The 20096-nt window shown below is 46.2% G+C and overlaps 1 protein-coding gene and 1 non-coding gene across 7 annotated transcripts; both read right to left on the bottom strand.

Annotated features, from left to right (window-relative positions):
• Nucleotides 1-5321: 5321 nt before the first annotated feature.
• Znf74 (zinc finger protein 74) lies at nt 5322-18912 on the bottom strand. 6 transcript variants are annotated; one of them, XM_074060588.1, is made up of 5 exons: nt 18386-18912; nt 18055-18160; nt 15338-15464; nt 14715-14813; nt 5322-8399 (listed from the first exon to the last, which is right to left on the bottom strand). In XM_074060588.1, the coding sequence occupies exons 3-5, from the start codon at nt 15369-15371 to the stop codon at nt 6733-6735; spliced, it is 1800 nt and encodes a 599-aa protein (XP_073916689.1). In that variant the 5' UTR covers nt 15372-15464; nt 18055-18160; nt 18386-18912; the 3' UTR covers nt 5322-6732. The 6 variants fall into 6 exon arrangements, with proteins under 6 accessions (XP_073916689.1, XP_073916687.1, XP_020016229.2 ...); XM_074060586.1 differs by having other exon boundaries at nt 18055-18140; XM_020160640.2 differs by having other exon boundaries at nt 14715-14810; nt 18055-18140.
• LOC141419104 (small nucleolar RNA SNORA51) lies at nt 17088-17219 on the bottom strand. The gene has a single exon (XR_012443768.1). It is a non-coding gene; the product is annotated as a small nucleolar RNA SNORA51 (small nucleolar RNA).
• Nucleotides 18913-20096: the final 1184 nt, after the last annotated feature.

Below are 20096 nucleotides of genomic sequence, written 5' to 3'. Positions count from 1 at the left end.
CACCAACCCCCCAAAAAATGCATGGAATTAGAATATGCAAAATGTGTTAGATAGTTTTTGTGCCTGTAAAGCACTGGCTCTGAACTAACTTTAATTTCTACTGAAATGTGCAAAGTGCCTGCATATCTTATGATCCTTGAATTAATAATGACAGAATCAAGCCAGGTGTGCTTGTGTATGCCTATAGTCTCAGCTACTCAGGAGGCTGAGGTAGGAGGATCCCTTGAGATCAGTAGTTCAGGGCCACCCTGAGCAACATAGTGAGACCTCTTCTCTCTCTCTCTCTCTCTCTCTCTCTCTCTCTCTCTCCTTCTCTCTCCCCCTTGCTGGTGGGACTGGGGTTTGAACTCAGGCCTTCATGCTTGCAAAGCAGGTGCTCTACCACTTGAGCCACACCTACAGTCCCTTTTGTTCTGCTTTGGAGAATTAGTTGCCTGGGCTAGCCTCCTATAGTGATCCTCCTGATCTCAGCCTCCCAGGAGCTAAGATTACATAAGTAAACCACAGGTGACTGTGGCTAAGCCACATTTAGTAAAACAATACTAACAATAATTAGAGAATCCACTAGACTTCTGGAAATGGAAAAGCAACTGCTCCCTGCCCCAGCTTCCTCCATATGACTCCCATACTTCTCTGCTCCAGTGGATATTCATGGCCTGAAAAGTAGTCTGCCCTAATTCTAACCCTAATTTCTGCCCTAACACCAACCTTCAACTCCTAACTACCTTAATTCCCAGTGGTAACCCCAACCCCAACCTCCCCCCCATACACTTTGGCACCCCACAAGTGAGCTGTTCTGGTGTTCGGAAGACCTTCTGCTGCTTGGGAAAATCTGGGGACAGGAAACAAACCCCTCAGTCTTCCTCTCCACTTCCAGTCTCCACCTGTAGCTTCCTCTGGCACAACCTATCTGGAACCTCGAGGGATATGGTTTGCAGCGCCTGGCCACAGCAGCTTCGGGGGAGGGAAGCTTGCTGAGCAGAGCCATCTGCCTGGGGCTCCCTCCTGCTTCTGCTGGTCCCTCAGGGCTTTGGTCAGGAAAGGGAAACCAAAAGCATTCTGGAATATGGCCATAGCAACAACTCTGGACCATTATCTCATTTTTCATACTGCAAATGGCTTATTATACTAAATGTTTGTCATTATAATAATTCAGAAAATTAAGTGAGGTTTGTTGCTTTTCTTTTTTTTTTTGTGATGTTGGGGATGGGTGCTAGGCAAGTACTGTGCCACTGAGCTACACCTTCAGCCCTTGCCTCAGTTCTAAATCATCATTTACAAGGTAATACCATCCGGTGCATCTCCTACCTTGTAGACGCCTCGGTCTTCCGTGGATTCTTGTCTTGCCACCACAGTAATTCTGGAGGAAACCTCATTTTCTGGTTGTTGTTTTTGCAGTGCTGGGGATGGAACATAGTAGGCAAGCACTGCACCACTGAGCTACGTCCCCAGCCGCTTGATTTTTCTTTTTTGTTTTGAGGCAAAGGGGAAGAACAGTCATATCAGAGGTGTCTAGCCAGCTGTCAGGAGATGAGGTTGGGTGCAGCCCTTCCTGCAGGGTGCAGGAGGAAGCTCCCAGCCACAGGTCAAAAAACAAAATAACAACAACAACAACAAAAAAAAACAAGATAAAGCATGTCACTGGTGGCTCACACCTGTAATCCTAGCTACTCAGGAGGCAGAGATCAAGGTTCGAAGCCAGTCTGGGCAAATAGTTCGTGAAACTCTATCTCAAAAAAACCTATTACAAAAAAGGGCTGGTGGACTGGCTCAAAGTGTAGGCCTTGAGTTCAACCCCTGGTGTCAAAAAAAGAAAAAGAAAAAGACAAGATAAAAAAATCTGAGACTCAATTTGAACAATTCTGCTTGATGAGTGTACACATAGTAAAATGTTACCACACCATTGCTAAGTGGGGCTTAGTTCAAATATACAAAGATGGAATCATATCAGAAAATCTTCTCAAGTATCCAGTGAAATCTCCACATGAAGAAAAGAAAACTGTATGCTTAGTTTTGAGAACAATATACTTGGTAAAATTCAGCATCTAGTCCTGATTGTTTTGATGTTTTAAGAAACTAGGCCTATAAAGCTAGCTCATTAATGAGACGAGCAATCAATCCTGGCCACAGGATCAGCCTTTTACTTACTAGTGAAATATTAGACCTCTCTTCCTTTGAGTCAGGAATGACAAGTAGACATCAGGTGTTTATTTTTCTTCTATATCAACACTTCAGGAGGTTCAGTGTCTGTGGCTGAAACAACAGTAAAAAATTTCATCAAAGGCCTAGGTCCTTCTCACCCTCCGTTCTACTATCTTTACTGTGTGACTTTTGTTCTCAATTGTCACATGGTTGCAAGATGGTAACTATACCTACAGGCGTTATATCCACCTCCCATGCGGAAAGGAGATGGGGAGGAGGAAGGAAGAGGTTCTCCTATCAGGAAAGTAAAGACGTCCCCCTTGCAGTGGCTTACACCTGTAATCCTAGCTACTCAGGAAGCAGAGTTCAGGAGGATCATGGCTCAAAGCCAGCCTGGGCAGATAGTTTATGAAACCCTATATCTCAAAAAAAAAAAAAAACCCAACACAAAAAAGGGCTGGGAGAGTGGCTCAAGTGGTAAAACACCTGCCTAACAAGTGGGAGGCCCTGAGTTCAAACCCTAGTACTGCCAACCCCCCCCAAAAAAAAACCACTTTCCCTCAAATCTCTAGCAGACTTTCCCCATAGTTCAGAACTGGCACCTGTGGCCACCCTGGATGCAATGGAGTCTCAAAGGCAAAGCGTTTTGAGGCAGACCTGTGACAAATAAAAAATGAGATGATAAGATCAAGTAAGTGCTGACCAGGTGTGGTGACATGGGCATTGTCAGAGTTGACCATGACAGTACAAACTTGGACCGTTGTATTGGATTCAACCAACAACTCTACCATGCTCATAACCTACATTGGATAACTTCACTTCTCAGAGTTCATTGAGGAAATAATGGAAGATGGGCACAAAGATTTGTGTTCAAGACTTATGTATAAGCCGGGCACCGGTGGCTCATCCCTGTAATCCTAGCTATTCAGGAGGTAAAGTCAAAAAAAAAAAAAGACATATGTATAGATACAATCTTGATATTCAAAAATAAAGGAATGGACAAACAATAATACAAAGTAGAAAATAGATTTAGCCATCGATGTTTTTGAAAAATAACTCATAAAAGAAAATGCTCATTAAAAACATTAAGTGGAAAAGGGTAAAGACATATATAATATAAATCTAAATTATTTTTTTTTTGGCGGTACTGGGGTTTGAACTCAGGACCATTGTACTAGCTAGGCAGGTGCTCTACTGCTTGAACCACACCCTCAGCCCTCTATTTTTTTTTTTGAAGTATCGGAGCTTGAACTCAGGGCCTTCACCTTGAGCCACTCCACCAGCCCTATTTTTTGTGAAGGGTTTTTCAAGAAAAGATCTCATGGAACTCTTTGCCCAGGCTGGCTTTGAACTGTGATCCTCCTGATCTCTGCCTCCTGAGTAGCTGGAATTACAGGCGTGAGCCACTGGTGCCCGGCTCTAATTTTGTTTTTAAAGAAAAAGCATATGCATACATGCACAGAAAACTGTTGGAAGGAAATGGATGTAAAAAACAGTACTTAACAGTACTGATCTCCAGGTAATGAACCACAAACTAATACTGAGGGTCATTTTTATTACAATTTTGTGATTTTTTTCAAATTTCTTCAATATACATGTATGCAAACAGAGAGGAAAATGGTGTTTATATGTAAATTTAAGAAAATGTCTCCCCCAGAAGGAACACAACCCTGGGGATCCATTGTAGACCTCTGATCTCCAGAAATATATGATAATAAATTTACTCTCGAAATTTAGCTGCAGATTTTTAATATTTTTTATGCACATAATTTCACTTCTTAGATCTTTACTTTTAATTATTAGCTTATTAGATGGTGAAGACCTGTAGTACAGAGTTGAAAGGAAGTGGTGAGATTTTTTTTATGAGAATGTTTTAAATTACAGATTAAATGTATTAAATATATAAATATAAAAAAATTGGAAAATGATTCCTTTTGCTATGAAATTGAATTAAGACACATTGTTTCCAAATATTTTACATATTGTAAGAACTTTCATAAATGCCACAATGTACCCCCACTATAACAATAAAACAATAAATAAAGTTAAAAAAAAGAAAATGTCAAGACTTCATTAGAAAGAGGAACAAAAGATACATTCAAACAATTTTCAAGAAGACCAAAGTGAGTGTGGTGGCTTCTGCCTGTTAATCCCAGTTACTTGGGAGATGAATATCAGGAAGACTGAGGCTCGCCGCCAGCCCTGAGCAAAAAATTTGCTTAATCCTGCTCAACCAATAAAAATTGGGCATGGTGGCATGTACCTATCATCCCAGCTACGCAGGAAGCATGAACAGGAGGATTGCAGGTCAGGCATGCTAAGCAAGTGCCTAGCATTGAGCCACATCTCCAGCCTGACACTGCTTTCTTTTTTCTTTTTTGGTGGGAGGAGGTCTCTTTCATTTACTTTTATTTTTTATTATATTGTTGTTGTACTAGGGGTACACTGTGACATTTACAAAAGTGCTTCCAATATTTCTTAGTTAAATTCACCCTGGAACTGACTTCTGATTAACAAAATTGTACTACTTTGTAAACATACGACTAGAACGTACTTAAATAACTCCTTAAGATGTTCATTTCTCAAAATCTTCACTTCTAGAAATCTACTCAAAAAGGAGAATGAAAAAAGCTGGTTAATGAAGAATTATATATGAACGTATGCATTTTGGCAGTTCTAGGGTTTGAACTCAGGGCCTCATGCTTGCTAGACAGGTGCTCTACCACTTGAGCCATGCCTCCAGCCCAAGAATGTTTTATGATAGTACCAAATAGAGAAATAATTTCAACATACAACAAAAGAGTAAGTAACAGACCAGTTAAGTTATAGCTATAAGGACAATTCAGTTATTTGGGGAAAAGATTCTACTATACAGCTAAGTAAAAAATAATAAAAAATAACATATGCTATTTTAAAAAATCAGTATTAGGGTTTGATCTCAGGGTTTCCATCTTGCTAGGCAGCACTCTATTGCTTGAGTCACACCCCCACTCCTTTTAGCTTGAGTTAGCTTTTCAGATAAGGTCTCATGCTCTTGCACAGGCCAGCCTCTAGCTGTGATCCTCCTACCTCTGCCTCCTGAGTAGCTGGGAGTATAGGAATGCAACACCATACCCAGCCCCTACACTAATTTTAAAGAAATGTAAAACTGTTATATGAAAAAGGCAGAAGGCAGTGTATCAAAGTGAAAAATGCAATTTTATTAAGAATTATGGGTGTTTTATTTTTCTTAAGTACACATTTTCTGAAATGTGGTTATTTAGCTTCTGGAAGAAAGCATTTCATAAACTAGAGAACAATACAAAATACAAACTATGATCACCGAGAAGGCGCTTATCCTTGCATAGGACTGAGTAGAAATGAGGAATTTCAGATTAAAATAGATGATGCCTGACTTACGATGGTTCAACTTCCGATGTCACTTTACCAAGGTGTGAAAGTAACATGCATTTAGTAGAAACCATACTTTGAATTTTGTCCTTTCCTGGACTAGCAAAATGCCATTTGATCCTCTCTTGAAATGTTGAGCAGTAGCACTGAGCTGTAGCACCCAGGCAGCCATGCCACCATGAGGATAGACAATAACTGGTATTCTACAGTGTGGTGTTGCTAAGCTGTGATGTTTGTAAAACATTTGGTGGGTTGAATGCATTCTTCACTTCATTATTTTTAATTTATGATGGGTTTATCAGAAAATATAACCCATCTTAAGCCAAGAAGCATCTATACTGTCTTCCTATATGTCTTTCTGAATTTTTTTACAACCGCCCCACATGGGACAGCCATGAAGCTGACTACCTCACAAGGCCCTATGGAAGGCCTCACCTCTGACTGGAGCTAAGTGGTGCAAGGGTAGGCACTGCCTGGGGTGCCTGCCCAGCATCGGTCAGTGAAGGAAAGCTTCTAGATACATCTGTTTCCATGCATGCCCATCTTCTCTGGACACACTGAGCGTCTGTCTGCTCTCAATTTCTCACCAGGGGCTAAATGCCAAAGTGTGATGTTGGCCTGTCAGACCTGACTACAATGAGGGACCATGCTGAGACTGCTGCAGGGACACCCTGAGTGAGCTGTTGCAGACTGCAGCCTCTGCCCGAGCTCACCTGAAGCAAGTCAGGGAAGTCCACTGTTTTCCAAATGCCGCCGACATTCTCTCCCCTCTGGGAATAAAATAATGGACTATAATGGAGGTAGGCCTGTTTGCAACTCTTCTGTTTTATTATTTTAAATTATTATTCTGAACATAATAGTTTACAAGGGAATTCCTGACTGAAACCCGTCAGGAGGCTGTCTAAGGACTCCACACTTGACATGCCTTCATTTTTGTATACAGGCAAGAACCCACCCCCCCTTCATAAATGACCTCCAGACCTATTAAGGAAAACAGGATGACTGACATCCTCAAGTGGCCTCAAGTCTCTTCTGAAATGTCTTCCCGGGGCGTGACCAGCTGGAGCAAGAGGGGTCCTGGCTTGTGGATCCCATGGGAGGCCAGGGGTCAGGCTTTGCCTCTGCAGGAGCAAGCCAGGTGAGGGTGCCTACCTGTGGGACAGCTCTGGCAGTGGCTACCTTGACCAGTTGCAGGTCACCCTAATTGCCAGCCTTGCTCCCCAGAGGGAAGTTCCTGCTGGCGGCGGGCTGCACCACACACAAGAGCTTTGCCACGTCCAGGGCGTTTATCCGGTCCACGTCTCGCTCCCCTGTGTCCCCCGCCCCCAGCAGGCCACCGGGCACGTAGTAGGTGTTGAGCAAGTGGCGGCCCAGCTGAAGGGCCAAGGGCCTCTCTTCCCCGTGCAGCCGCTGGTGCTCCAGGAGGCGCGAGCTCCAGCCAAATGCCTCGCCGCATTTGCCGCATTTGAAGGCTTTCTCCCCAGAATGGACCTTCTGGTGTTTAATGAGGCAGTGGTTCTGGCTGAACGCTTTGCCGCACTCGTGGCACTTGTAGGGCTTCTCCCCGGTGTGCACCCTCTGGTGCACGATGAGCGACGAGTGGCAGCTGAAGGCTTTCCAGCACTTGCTGCAGTCGAAGGGCTTCTCCCCGGTGTGGATGCGCTGGTGCACGATGAGGTAGGAGTGCGAGCTGAAGGCCTTCCCGCACTCGTTGCACTTGAACGGCTTCTCCCCGCTGTGGATGCGCTGGTGCACCACGAGGTACGAGCGGCAGCTGAAGCCCTTGCCGCAGTCGGCGCACTTGAACGGCTTCTCCCCGGTGTGCGTCCGCTGGTGCAGCGTGAGGCGCGCGCGGCTGCTGAAGGCCTTGGCGCAGTCGCCGCACTTGAACGGCTTGTCGCCGCTGTGGATCTTCTCGTGCACGGTGAGGGACGAGTGGCAGGTGAAGGCCTTGCCGCACGCGCCGCACTCGTAGGGCTTCTCGCCGGTGTGGATGCGGCGGTGGCGCGTGAGGTGCGTGCGCTGGTTGAAGGCCTTGCCGCACGCGCCGCACTCGTACGGCTTCTCGCCGGTGTGCACCCTTAGGTGCATGTTGAGCAGGGAGCTGCAGCTGAAGGCCTTGTCACAGGCGCTGCACTTGTAGGGCCTCTCGCCCGTGTGGATGCGCTGGTGCACGTTGAGCGACGAGTGGCAGCTGAAGGCTTTCCCGCACTGGCCGCAGAAGAAGGGCTTCTCACCCGTGTGGCTGCGCTGGTGCTCGAGGAGGTTGGTGCTCCAGGGGAAGGCCTTGCCGCACTCGCCGCACTGGTAGGCCTTCTCACGGACGTGCCAGCGCTGGTGCAGAGCCAGGGCCGCGCTCTGCGGGAACCTCTTCCCGCACTGGCCGCACGTGAAGACGCCCGGGCCCGTGCGGGGCCCAATCCCCAGCCCTCCTCGCTGCTGGGGCACAGCTGGCGATTTCCCGGGCCTGAAAACCCTCTCCCCTGGCCACGTTCTCTGGTGGTCTGGGGTTATCCCCAACATGGTCTGGCTGTCCTTGGGGCATCTGGCAGGAGAGCGTTCTCCTGGAGGGACACCTTGCTGGGTGGACGGGGGGCAGCCGAGGGGGAATCCCTCTACAGACCCACGATGTCCCCAACAGCTCTCTTCTGTGAGGTCCCAGCGCGTGGCAGGTGCTGGCTTACGCAGCGTGGCCTCGCTGTTCCACACAGTGACCATCTGGGCTTCCCATGCCTGCGTATAGCCCAGGCTGGCGCCAAGAAGACCCGGCCTCTGCAGCCGTGCCAGGATCAGCTCCTGGGACACTTCTGCTTTGCAAGCAGCCTGCTGTGGAGTGGCCTCTTCCTTCATCTCAGTAGGCTCCCGCTCTGTAAGAGATGGCAAATAGAATTTTCTGTAAGCTGGCATTAGGATGGACTTGGATTCAGACTGGACAGTCGACCTGGAGATGCAGGTAAGCCGGGAAATGAGAGAGGAAACCACGAGAGCCAAAGGGCTTGAAGTCGTGAAGGCACAATGCAGGAAGGAAAGAGAAGGAAACCGGAAAGTAGGTCGGGTGCTGGTGTTAACACAGGTCTGAAGGAATGATTAAATACTTCCTTGGGGCTGGGTGTGGTGACAAACCCTTATAACCCCAGGTGGTCTGAAGCTGGCCTAGGAAAAGTGCAAGATCTTATTTAAAAACTACAGGTGAAAGGCTGGGGTGTGACCCTAAATTCAATCCCCAGTACTGACAAAAATTTTCTGGTGTCCAAAGAGAATTCCTGGTACTCCATCTCTCTTTAGTATTTCCTTTAGAACAGCTGGAACTGCAAATGCTTCTAGCTCTGAGAGGCATGGATATCATTTTAGAAGCAAAATAGTCTTCTTGCTGGCTTTGTACCCTAAGGACATCATTCTTAGAGCCACTCTGTGAAATGTGCACACAAAGAAGGAAGGTGGTGTCCTGTCCCTCTCTCTGTGAGAATTTAGTCCCAGATGTAGCCTGCTGCTTGTTACAAAGATATGGGAAGTTGCCTTTTCCCTTGGAGGAAGACAGCTGACATGTGTGACAGGCTGGATTGGCCTGGTTCCGTAAATGAAGCCTGGGATATGCACTGCACCAAGTTAAATGCTTATGCAATAATGAAAAGGGTTTTTCTCCTTCTACATTTGTGGAAAGGTGTTCTATGTTGGTAGGAGATTTTTATTTCTAGTTCTATCTTCCCTAACAGCTTCAAGGAGAGCAGTCTAGTGCTATAGGCAGAGCTGCTCCCTGCTGTGCAGTGTGGGGATCCTGACCTGTCTGGGCAGGCAGCTAGGTGGAGGGTGAGCAGGAGAGAGCCTGCCACTGATCGAACAGTGCATACAGAAGCTCAGAGGCAAGAGGGTGCCTCAGAGGAGGATGAGGTTAGCAGTGAGGAAGGCCAAGAGGTGGTGCCTGTAGGATGAGGTACCCAATAGGAAGAGTCCTGGGGAAGGAAGGCTTTCTACATAGGGGTGACATACTAAAGATGGCTTTGGTGTCACGCACAGAGGCTGGAACAAAGCTGGTCAGCAGGAGACCAGTTAAGGAGGTCACGTGAATAATCTGGTTAGAAAATGGCACCTTCAGACTAGTGTCTGAGCTGTGAGGATGAATACGAAGCAACAGACTCAAGAAATATTTAGGTGCTAAATTTAACTGTGCTCCCTGCTGTTGCCTGGCGGGTGGCGGGAGGGTGGATGGAGAAGGTAAAACTCAGCGGTGAGGCCTGAGCGCATGCTGGAAGTTCTTACAAAGGCAGGACGGGAAGAAGTGCTGTCTAACTTCAGACATGTGGAATGGGACCAGCTAATGGGAACATGAAGGCAGGGCCACCTGATGGTCAGTGACATGGGTGTAGTTCAGAAGGTGACAGTACTCATCACTACAAGGGAGGTGAGGCCACCACCAGGCACATGGTCAGTCTGCAGAAGGTGTACAGGACAGGGACAGAAGAGGACCAGTGGAGGGGTGCTGTTTTCTTGCTCCCTCCCTTGTTATTACTGAACCTAACTGGGTTTAACTGGAGGCGACTGGAGATTCAGAGAAGAATAGACAGACAGAAAGCAGGATCAGGTGTGTTGGGAGCTTGGGTGGAGATGTACAACCCTCATTGCTTCTTTTCTCTATCTTTATTTTTTAAGGCCTTACTCCTTGCAGTTCTTTACAACCTTGCTTCTAGTCTTCTTTAAAACCTTGCTTAACAAATACCTAGGTGTAAACCTAACAAAAGATGTGAAAGACCTCTACAAGGAAAACTATACACTTCTGAAGAAAGAGATTGAGGAAGACTATAGAAAGTGGAGAGATCTCCCATGCTCATGGATTGGTAGAATCAACATAGTAAAAATGTCAATACTCCCCAAAGTAATCTACATGTTTAATGCAATTCCCATCAAAATTCCAATGACATTCATTAAAGAGATTGAAAAATCTACTGTTAAATTTATATGGAAACACAAGAGGCCACGAATAGCCAAGGCAATACTCAGTCAAAAGAACAATGCAGGAGGTATCACAATACCTGACTTCAAACTATATTACAAAGCAATAACAATAAAAACAGCATGGTACTGGCACAAAAACAGACATGAAGACCAGTGGAACAGAATAGAAGATCCAGATATGAAGCCACACAACTATAAGCAACTTATCTTTGACAAAGGAGCTAAAAATATACGATGGAGAAATAGCAGCCTCTTCAACAAAAACTGCTGGGAAAACTGGTTAGCAGTCTGCAAAAAACTGAAACTAGATCCATGTATATCACCCTATACCAAGATTAACTCAAAATGGATCAAGGATCTTAATATCAGACCCCAAACTCTTAAGTTGATACAAGAAAGAGTAGGAAATACTCTGGAGTTAGTAGGTATAGGTAAGAACTTTCTCAATGAAACCCCAGCAGCACAGCAACTAAGAGATAGCATAGATAAATGGGACCTCATAAAGCTAAAAAGCTTCTGTTCATCAAAAGAAGTGGTCTCTAAACTGAAGAGAACACCCACAGAGTGGGAGAAAATATTTGCCAACTATACATCAGACAAAGGACTGATAACCAGAATATACAGGGAACTTAAAAAACTAAATTCTCCCAAAACTAATGAACCAATGAAGAAATGGGCATGTGAACTAAATAGAACTTTCTCAAAAGAAGAAATTCAAATGGCCAGAAAACACATGAAAAAATGCTTACCATCTCTAGCAATAAAGGAAATGCAAATTAAAACCACGCTAAGATTCCACCTCACCCCTGTTAGAATAGCCATCATCAGCAACACCACCAACAACAGGTGTTGGCGAGGATGCGGGGAAAAAGGAACCCTCTTACACTGTTGGTGGGAATGTAGACTAGTACAACCACTCTGGAAAAAAATTTGGAGGCTACTTAAAATGCTGGACATCGATCTACCATTTGATCCAGCAATACCACTCTTGGGGATATACCCAAAAGACTGTTACTCCAGAGGCACCTGCACATCCATGTTTATTGCGGCACTATTCACAATAGCCAAGTTATGGAAACAGCCAAGATGCCCCAGCACTGACGAATGGATTAAGAAAATGTGGTATCTATACACAATGGAATTTTATGCAGCCATGAAGAAGAACAAAATGTTATCATTCGCTGGTAAATGGATGGAATTGGAGAACATCATTCTGAGTGAGGTTAGCCTGGCTCAAAAAACCAAAAATCGTATGTTCTCCCTCATATGTGGACATTAGATCAAGGGCAAACACAACAAGGGGATTGGACTATGAGCACATGATAAAAGCGAGAGCACACAAGGGAGGGATGAGGATAGGTAAGACACCTAAAAAATTAGCTAGCATTTGTTCCCCTTAACGCAGAGAAACTAAAGCAGATACCTTAAAGCAACTGAGGCCAATAGGAAAAGGGGAACAGGTACTAGAGAAAAGGTTAGATCAAAAAGAATTAACCTAGAAGGTAACACCCACGCACAGGAAATCAATGTGAGTCAATGCCCTGTATAGCTATCCTTATCTCAACCAGCAAAAACCCTTGTTCCTTCCTATTATTGCTTATACTCTCTCTACAACAAAATTAGAAATAAGGGCAAAATAGTTTCTGCTGGGTATTGAGTGGGGGGGGAGAGGGAGGGGGCGGAGTGGGTGGTAAGGGAGGGGGTGGGGGCAGTGGGGAGAAATGAACCAATCCTTGTATGCACATATGAATAATAAAAGAAAAATGAAAAAAAAAAAAAAAAACCTTGCTTAAAATCTCTTTCCTGAGACTCGCTCTGTTCCATGTTTTCTCTATCTTATCTTTAGCTTAATCACTCTTAAAGTCTTTTGCCCCCAGACTTGCACCGTCCCATCTTTCTTTAGCTTTCTTAAAGCCTTGGTGCTCAGACTTGCACTGTAAAGTTCTGTCTTTGGCTTTTCTTTAGCTTAGCCTTTCTAAGGCCTGTGTTAAAGTTCTCGGTGCAGACTTTCTATCAACCCCTCTTTAGCCATTCTTCTTCCTTCAGCAATTTCCCTTTAGTAATTCTTTTCCCTTTTAAAAGCTTCCCACACCAAAAGGCCCAAAGCAAAAGAACCAAGCCAAAGCCCCCAAAAACCCATCATGTCTTCCTTCAGCGGGCCTTTTATAGACAGTGGCAAACAGGGTGGAGCAGAGGTTCTTGGGGAGGGGTGTGACATTGTAACAGGAGAAACCTGCGTTCCTGTTTCTCTGAACCTAAACTTAGGAGACGCAGCTGTTCTGCTTTTTTGTTTCGTGGCTGGGGCTGTGCCTATCTTGGCCTATAGGTAAAAGCAATTTAGCCACATCGTGCCTTGCTTATGTCCAGTTCCCAGAGGCTTTTCATAATCCTCTCTCCACAGCCCAGGTCCAGAAAAAAGTTGTAGCGATAATCAGGGCTGCTGAAATACCTGGGCATCCATATGACAGGATACTGTGCAGTCAATAAGGAGCACACAGTGATGCTCAGCCCATCACGGTGAGTGGAGAAGGGAAGATTTCCAAGTGCACAGGAGTCCAGTGGTGTGTGCTTTGTATTGAGTCATCCCTCAGTAGTCTCAGGGGACTGGTTCCAGGGCCTCTCTCAGTTACCAAAAACCCGTGGGTGCTCAGGTCTCTTAGGAAAAACAGTGCAACACTTCATACAACCTACACATGTCCACCCACCTGTATACTTTATAATACCAGACACCAGGTAAATGCTATGTGAATAGGTGTTAGACTACACTGTTAAGGAAATATGACAAGAAAACAAGTCTGTACGTGTACAGAACAGATGGAATTTTTTTCCAAATATTTTTGGATGAACCCACAGATGTAGAACCTGCACATATGGCAAGCCAGATGTGTGGAGGAGCAAATGAGAGGAAATAGTGAAATGAGACATGGCCATCTTTAGGTGGAAAGATTATAGGGGATTTCAGTACTTCTCTGTAGTATCCTAATTTTCACAATGCACATATATTAATTGAATAAGAACATTAATTCCTTTAAAAAGTAATTTTGGTTTTGGCAGTACTAGGGTTTTGAACTCAGGGCCTTGTGTTTTACCACTGAAGCCCTACCCTTGGCCCTAAGGACTCTGTTTTTGCCTGGGGCAGGCCTCAGATAGCAATCTTCCTACCTATGGGCTCCTGCACATTTGGGATTACAGATGTGTGATCTTGTGAACTTTTTGCCTGGGGCTGGGCTTGAACCTCGATCCTTCCAATCTCCACCTCCCAAGTAGCTGGGATTATAGTCTTGAGTCACTGCACCTGACCTAAAAAAAGTCATCTTGGGAAAGAGAATGGAGAGGTCAGCAGAAACTGGAATGAGAACCAAAGTCCATGAAGTTGGGTATGTGGTCACCACTGCACCCATTGCAGAACTGGAAGTTGTGGAAGGGGTAGAGCTGAGGAGCAGAGATCCTGCCTCACCTCTGTACTGCAGATGCCAGGCCCTTCACAAATGGCTCTGTGGCTGTGTTTAACTACTTCACGTCCTCTTTCCCACAAAAATTTGCTTCTCAAGCTTTCTAGATGCCTAGCATTTCATTCACTGTCCACTACATTATGTTGAAATTAGTTAATTAATTTATTTATTAGCCAACTTAGAAGTCTCTAAAAGAGAAAACATTTGAGAAGAGCCATGTCAGCCTCCTGCTAGGGGGCTCAGGGCTCCCTTTCAGTCATGGAGGGTGGGTATGTCTGCTGTGATCCTGCTCCCTCCCTCCATCCTCTTTCCTCTCCCCCTCCTCTTCTCAGTGAGGAAAGTCCTGACTCCCAATTCCACACACATGACTTCTCAACCCCACTAACAAATGCTACTTGTTAAGTCTTTTCTTTTTGGTGGTGGTACTGGGGTTTGAACTTAGGACCTCATGCTTGCTAGGCAGGTTCTCTTACCACTTTAGCCACTCTGCCAGCCCAAACACTTGTTAAGTCTTTACATAAACATGGATGTATTTCTGTCTCCCACCCTCCATCAGAAGGCAGACGTTGGCCCAGTTTTGCTCATGGCTGTATTCCCAGCACAGTGTCTGGCACACACTCGGTGCTCAATACATGTTGAAGGGAGGGAGGATCTAGCAGTACAGAAAGGCACAGATGGGTCCAGAGCAGTGGGACTGAGGAGAAAAATGGGAGCATGATGGGTAGGGGAAGAGATGGAAGTGAGGGGACTGTCACCTTTTCTCCTGTGACACCTGCTCACCTGGACAAGACGCTCTAGGGACTTCCCTGTGCACTTGCCATGGCTCCTCACCTCGTTCCAGGTGGGAGATCACATCTGGCTTGTGAACTGGAGGCCCTGCTTGTGGGAGAGAAAGTGATGAAGCTAGCTGTGCTGCGGCTCTCAGGCCCAGCTGACCTTGTAGGATGACCTCAAGCAATGACAAGGCACTGCAAAGCATGTGCCACTGGTAGGAAACAGGAAGCCCTCCAGGCCCCAAAGTGGTAAGTGGACTCAGAAGCACTGCCATGTGCACACTCTGAAACCCATATGACACTCTCCCTTTGTCAACTGAGGAAAGCGCCAGGTTAGATGGGCTCCAAGTGTCCATGGTCCTACTCTCCTCCTCCCAGCAGACCTCCCTCTCCTCCATGCTCCTCACTCTGGGACCAATCACAACTCTGAGGATCTGCCAGCTATCAAAATGCAGTGTGGGGACTTTTGATGTTGTGGAGCCTCTTGACCCAGGTGTCCCAAGACAGAGGTCATGTTTTCAAAGACTTGCCATGTCTAGTGGCAGCACTGGTGCTGAAGGAATCCTCATAACATCTACCATAGGGAAGAAGGCCAAAACAGATGCCCAGCCTCCAGGGAGCCAAGCTCACCAAGGGCAAGAAGGTTCTGGTAGTTCTCTAGCATCACGTCCCGGTACAGGGCCCTCTGAGGAGGGTCCAGCTGACCCCATTCCTCCTGCGTGAAGTCCACAGCCACATCCTTGAAAGTCACTGATTCCTGAAATGACACAGAGTCACTGGGACAGTGAGCTGAATGGACACTATGGTGTCCTGGCGGTTCTGGGGACTGCAGGTGGCTGCTATAACATATCCCGGGTGGGATGCTATGCTTTCTGGGGTTGAGAATTTCCAACTTACAAAACTTAAAAGTACAGTATGAAGTACTATAAATACAGTACAAACAGCCCAGCAGCTCTTTTCCTTTTCAAAAGTCACCATTGCAATAAGATCCAACTCCAGGCTGGAAATGATTATCATACTCTAAGGAAGGAAACTTTGAATGTATCAGCAAATTCTGTGCCACAAGGGACCAAGAGAGTTAGTGTCCTCACCTGACTGCCTCCTACTCCTTCCTGTCTCACATCTACCCCCTCCCTGTGTACCATCAGACCCCCTTCCCAGTTGGCACTCTACTCTGGACTTGCTTTGATTCCTGAAAGGATCAAACTGATGCTAAGTATTTTCAGTGTTCCCAGGATAAATCACAGAACTATCTTAGAAATTCCAAAAAACTCAGCACTCAACAAAGAACATTTGCAATGTCTAGCTCCCAGTCAAGTAACTAAAAAGAAAAAGATAAAATCACAGGAATCAAGAAAATATTAAATATTAAACAGTATTAATATTAAAGTATTAGAATATTATTCTAATTATTATTTATTTTAATATTTATTCTAATATTAAATAGTATTAATATTAAGATATAATATTAATAATAATAGTATTAATATTAAAATAGTATTTGTTTACCTCAAAATAAAAGGCATTAAGGGGGAAAAAGTAGAGGAAAAAAAGACAACAGACAGCAAAATGGCAGATAGAAATCCAATTACATTCAATGTGAATGGTCTAACCAAGGTGAATACTATCAAACTGAATAGAAAAGTAAGACCCAGGCTCAGTAGTAGAGTGCTTGCCTAGCATGTGCAAAAGGCCCTGGGTTTGATCTCAGGACAGGCAGATAAAAATTGTTAGCATCAAGTTTAAAAAAATATTAAGTAAGGTTCAACTATACATCAGCTCCAGAGACCCACATTAAATGCAAACATTGTTTAAAAGTAAGAGGATAAGCCCGGTGCCAGTGGCTCATGCCTGTAATCCTAGTTACTCAGGAGGCAGAGATCAGGAGGATCATGGTTCAAAGCTAGCCTGGCCACATAGTTCATAAGACCCTATCTCGAAAAACCCTTCACAAAAATAGGGCTGGTGGAGTGGCTCAAGGTGAAGGCCCTTAGTTCAAGCCCCAGTACTGCAAAATAAATAAATAAAAACAGAAGGAAGCTGAAGTAGATGCACTGAAATTAGACAAAACTGATTTCAGAACAAGGAGTATCAGAGAGACAGACATAACATAAAGGGATTAAGAGCTTATGACAATCCCAGATACAGATGCACCTACTAAAAGAGCTTCAAAACACATAAAGCAAAAACTGATATAATACTTGAATAACACCATTGTTCGACTTGACTTAATTGATATTTACAGGACTCACTACTCAATTATAAAAGAATAAACTTTTGTTTTCAGGTATAATCAAAAAGGGAGCTACCACCTTGAGATATTTATATGTATACACACATGCCCAGCTCAAGCACACACATTTTTTTTTCCTTTTTTTTTTAATGTCTCCCCATTCACAATACAGACCAGGCACAAGGCCTGGGCTGAGGTGTATATAGGATAGGTTTACTTTGCCTCCTCTTTCTATACAGTCAGTGTAAGAACACAGACTGTGGTAAGCACCAGGAGGCCAAGCACACACATTTTTGAGTGAAGCATGTAAAAGTTTTAGACATCGCACACACATTTTTGAGTAAAGCATGTAAAAGTTTTAGACATCATGACATCTCACCCTACATTTGACTGCCTTGTTTCTTGAGTGTTTCATACAACTGCAGAGCATTCTAACAAATCCCAGAAACTCGGCACATCTCACAAGATACGTTTCACAGCTTTCTGTAGAATCACACCTCACCTCTTTCAAGTGGAAGATTAACAATCACAAAATTCTAAAAAGAAGTCAAAAGATCCTCCATCTTCTACACTTTTCATCACCTCATATTCATTTTGCCAAATGCATCTTTATAAAGACCACCACAGGCTGGGTGGTTTTGCTGCTAGAACAAAATGAGGAGAAAAGTCCAAAAACTGTAAAAGCAGGGATCTGGGCTGTACTTAGCTGCAGAACTGGCCTCAGGACCAATTCCTTATTGAGCCTGTGGGTTCTGTAAAATTCCAGATTTTTCCATGCCAGGCGCCTCCCGTCATCACTCTTACCCGAGTGGGAGCAAAGTGACCCCATATCCCAAGCTCAGGTTTGGCCACAACCATTTCTTAGAGCTGCCAGCACAGCTCCTGGGCTCACCTACTGGACTGAATCTGGCTGGAAGGGCCACTGGTGACAGTTCATCTCCTGCATACACCTGGGGGCGTGTTATCTAAGCTTTTCAACTGAAGCTGTTCTCACTAAACATGAAACTTCCTGAGGACTGAAGAGCAGGTCCCCAGGTGCAGGCCATAGCTGACTGCAGCAGATCTGGGCAATGTGCCCACTCTCTTCATGAAGAAGGAAAAGACAGTCACTCACCTCAGATCTGGCTTCCAGGAGACCCCAACCAGATTTATCCTCTGGATTCTCTTTGGCAGAAGAAGTAGGGTTCGGAGCGGAAAAAGCTGGGGATGGAAAAATGAGACTAGAAATGGGTTAAATCTGCCCACAGTCACCCGCTCACGGCCGAGCTGAAGCCCACCCAGCCCTGGCCCAGCCAGGAACCGGCGAAGAGACAGGTTCAGCGGGCAGCAAGCCTCAGCTCTAGCACAGTCTAGCCCGGTGCTTCTGGTAAACTAGTCTGACCTCTCTGGTCAGTCTCCCCAAGTGCGAACCCACAAACCCACTGATCAAAGGAGCCAAGCTGTACCAGTTTCCGCGGGCTTCGGGACCGTGGTCTCCATGGCGCGCGCGTCTAGGCAGCGTCACTAGGCCACAGGGCCCCTGGTCAGCTCTAGAAGAGCGTGTCCTGCTGCTGGGGCTCGGGGACAGCGGCCTGCAGGACAGCCCCGGGGGTCGCAATGAGCGCCACCCCCGCCCAGCCTGAGCTCGGCTCGGACAGGCTCAGCCACGCGCCGCCCCGCACACTGGGCTCACGCCACATCACACCGGTCCGCAGACACTCCGACACCCACGCGGCGCTCACGCCCCGGCCCCATCACACGCCTGGCCATCCTGTCGCCTGTCCTCCTGTGAACCCCGCGCTAGGGAGCCACGGTCAGGCCTCGGACTCTGGCTTCCGGAGCCAGCGGGCACAGAGTACAGCCCGGCAGACAAGCCTGAGGCGAACGAATGAACTGTCGGAAGGACAGGCAAATAAGTCAACCCGAACCCCACAAAAGCACGGAGACCACCACAAAGAGCAGCCCCGGCGGCCGCCGCGGGAATGTGCGCCTGCGTGGGACGGAAGTGAACTACACCTCCCAGGAGTCTTTGCGCAGGCGTCGGACTCCATTTCTCAAGAGGCGCGAAGACACGGGGCTGCCTAGCCCTCCAGGCCGAGTGTGTAGCACTGGCTCCTGAGAACTGTAGTTCCGGGAGCCGCAGGGCCGCGCTTTGAGTCTGTCTCGCGCCCTACTGGGGACGGCGTTGTTTACCTATATGGGGTGTGTGTGGGCGGCTGCATTGGTGTCTAATTAAAATCAGCGCCCAGGCGGGTGGAATTGTCTTCTTCCAACGTCTCCAGGTGGAGGAAGGTGGGCTCCCACCCACATCTTTCTGCAGAAGAGGCTTAGGGTCCTGGCGGCAGGGATACTGACGATGGTGGGCAGCTTTCCAGGGGTTCCCACGGGCCCGGGCCTCCTGTGCCTCCTGAGACTGGAGGACTCCCCCTCTGGACAAGCAGTCTCAAGCTGGCTCTGACAGGCCAGGTGGTCGGGTAGCAGTCCACTCAAGGCGCTGGAAAGAGCCTGGGTGATAGTCCAGCCTTGGCCCAGTGCTCTAAATGTTAACCGTTATTAACACAGGGATAAGGTAATAAAAGGCTGGGCTGGAGGCGTGGCTCAAGTGGTAGAGCACTTACCTAGCTCGCCCGAGGCACTGAGTTCAAACCCCAGGACTGCCAAGCAAAACTAAAACCAAAAAAAGTAAGAGGCCTTTTTTTTTTTTTTTGTCTTCCCAGTACGGGGGTTTGAACTCATGACCTACATCTTAAGCCACTCCACCAGCCCTTTTTTGTGATAGGTTTTTTCAAGATAGGGTCTCACGAACTGTTAGGGCAGGCTGGCTTCGAACCTCGATCCTCCTGATCTCTGCCTCCTGAGTAGCTAGGATAACAGGCCTGAGCACCTTTTTTTTTTTTTTTTGAGATAGGGTCTTGCTATGTAGCCCAGCAGGCCTCAACTCGAAGTCCTCCTGCCTCAGCCTCCCAAGTGCGTGGATTTTGGTGTATACCACCACAGCCGGTTAGTAACAGCTAATATTTATTGAACTCCTCTCATGTGCCAAGCCATGCTTCCAAAATGTCATTATATATATTCTGGCAAACTGCTCAATAGTTTTGATAACTATTATTATACCCGCATTGGAGAAATAAATCTGTGGTATGGGTAGGTAGGCTAACTTGTCCCAAGTCACACGGT

Source organism: Castor canadensis, chromosome 18 (genome assembly GCF_047511655.1).
Source record: "Castor canadensis chromosome 18, mCasCan1.hap1v2, whole genome shotgun sequence".
Classification (NCBI taxonomy): domain Eukaryota; kingdom Metazoa; phylum Chordata; class Mammalia; order Rodentia; family Castoridae; genus Castor; species Castor canadensis.
Note: the sequence above shows the minus strand (reverse complement) of the source record. Positions and strands in the feature narration are given on the sequence as shown.

What these genes read in the sequence shown, in the direction of transcription:
- Znf74 (XM_074060586.1), bottom strand. Translation starts at nt 18,419, where the DNA reads ATGGAGACCACGGTCCCGAAGCCCGCGGAAACTG. An exon ending in TCCTGGAAGCCAGATCTGAG is followed by an intron (nt 15,465 to 18,054) that starts GTGAGTGACTGT and finishes GTGTCATTTCAG; the next exon opens with GAATCAGTGACTTTCAAGGA. An exon ending in CCCTAGAGCGTCTTGTCCAG is followed by an intron (nt 8,400 to 14,714) that starts GTGAGCAGGTGT and finishes CATCTCTTACAG; the next exon opens with AGCGGGAGCCTACTGAGATG.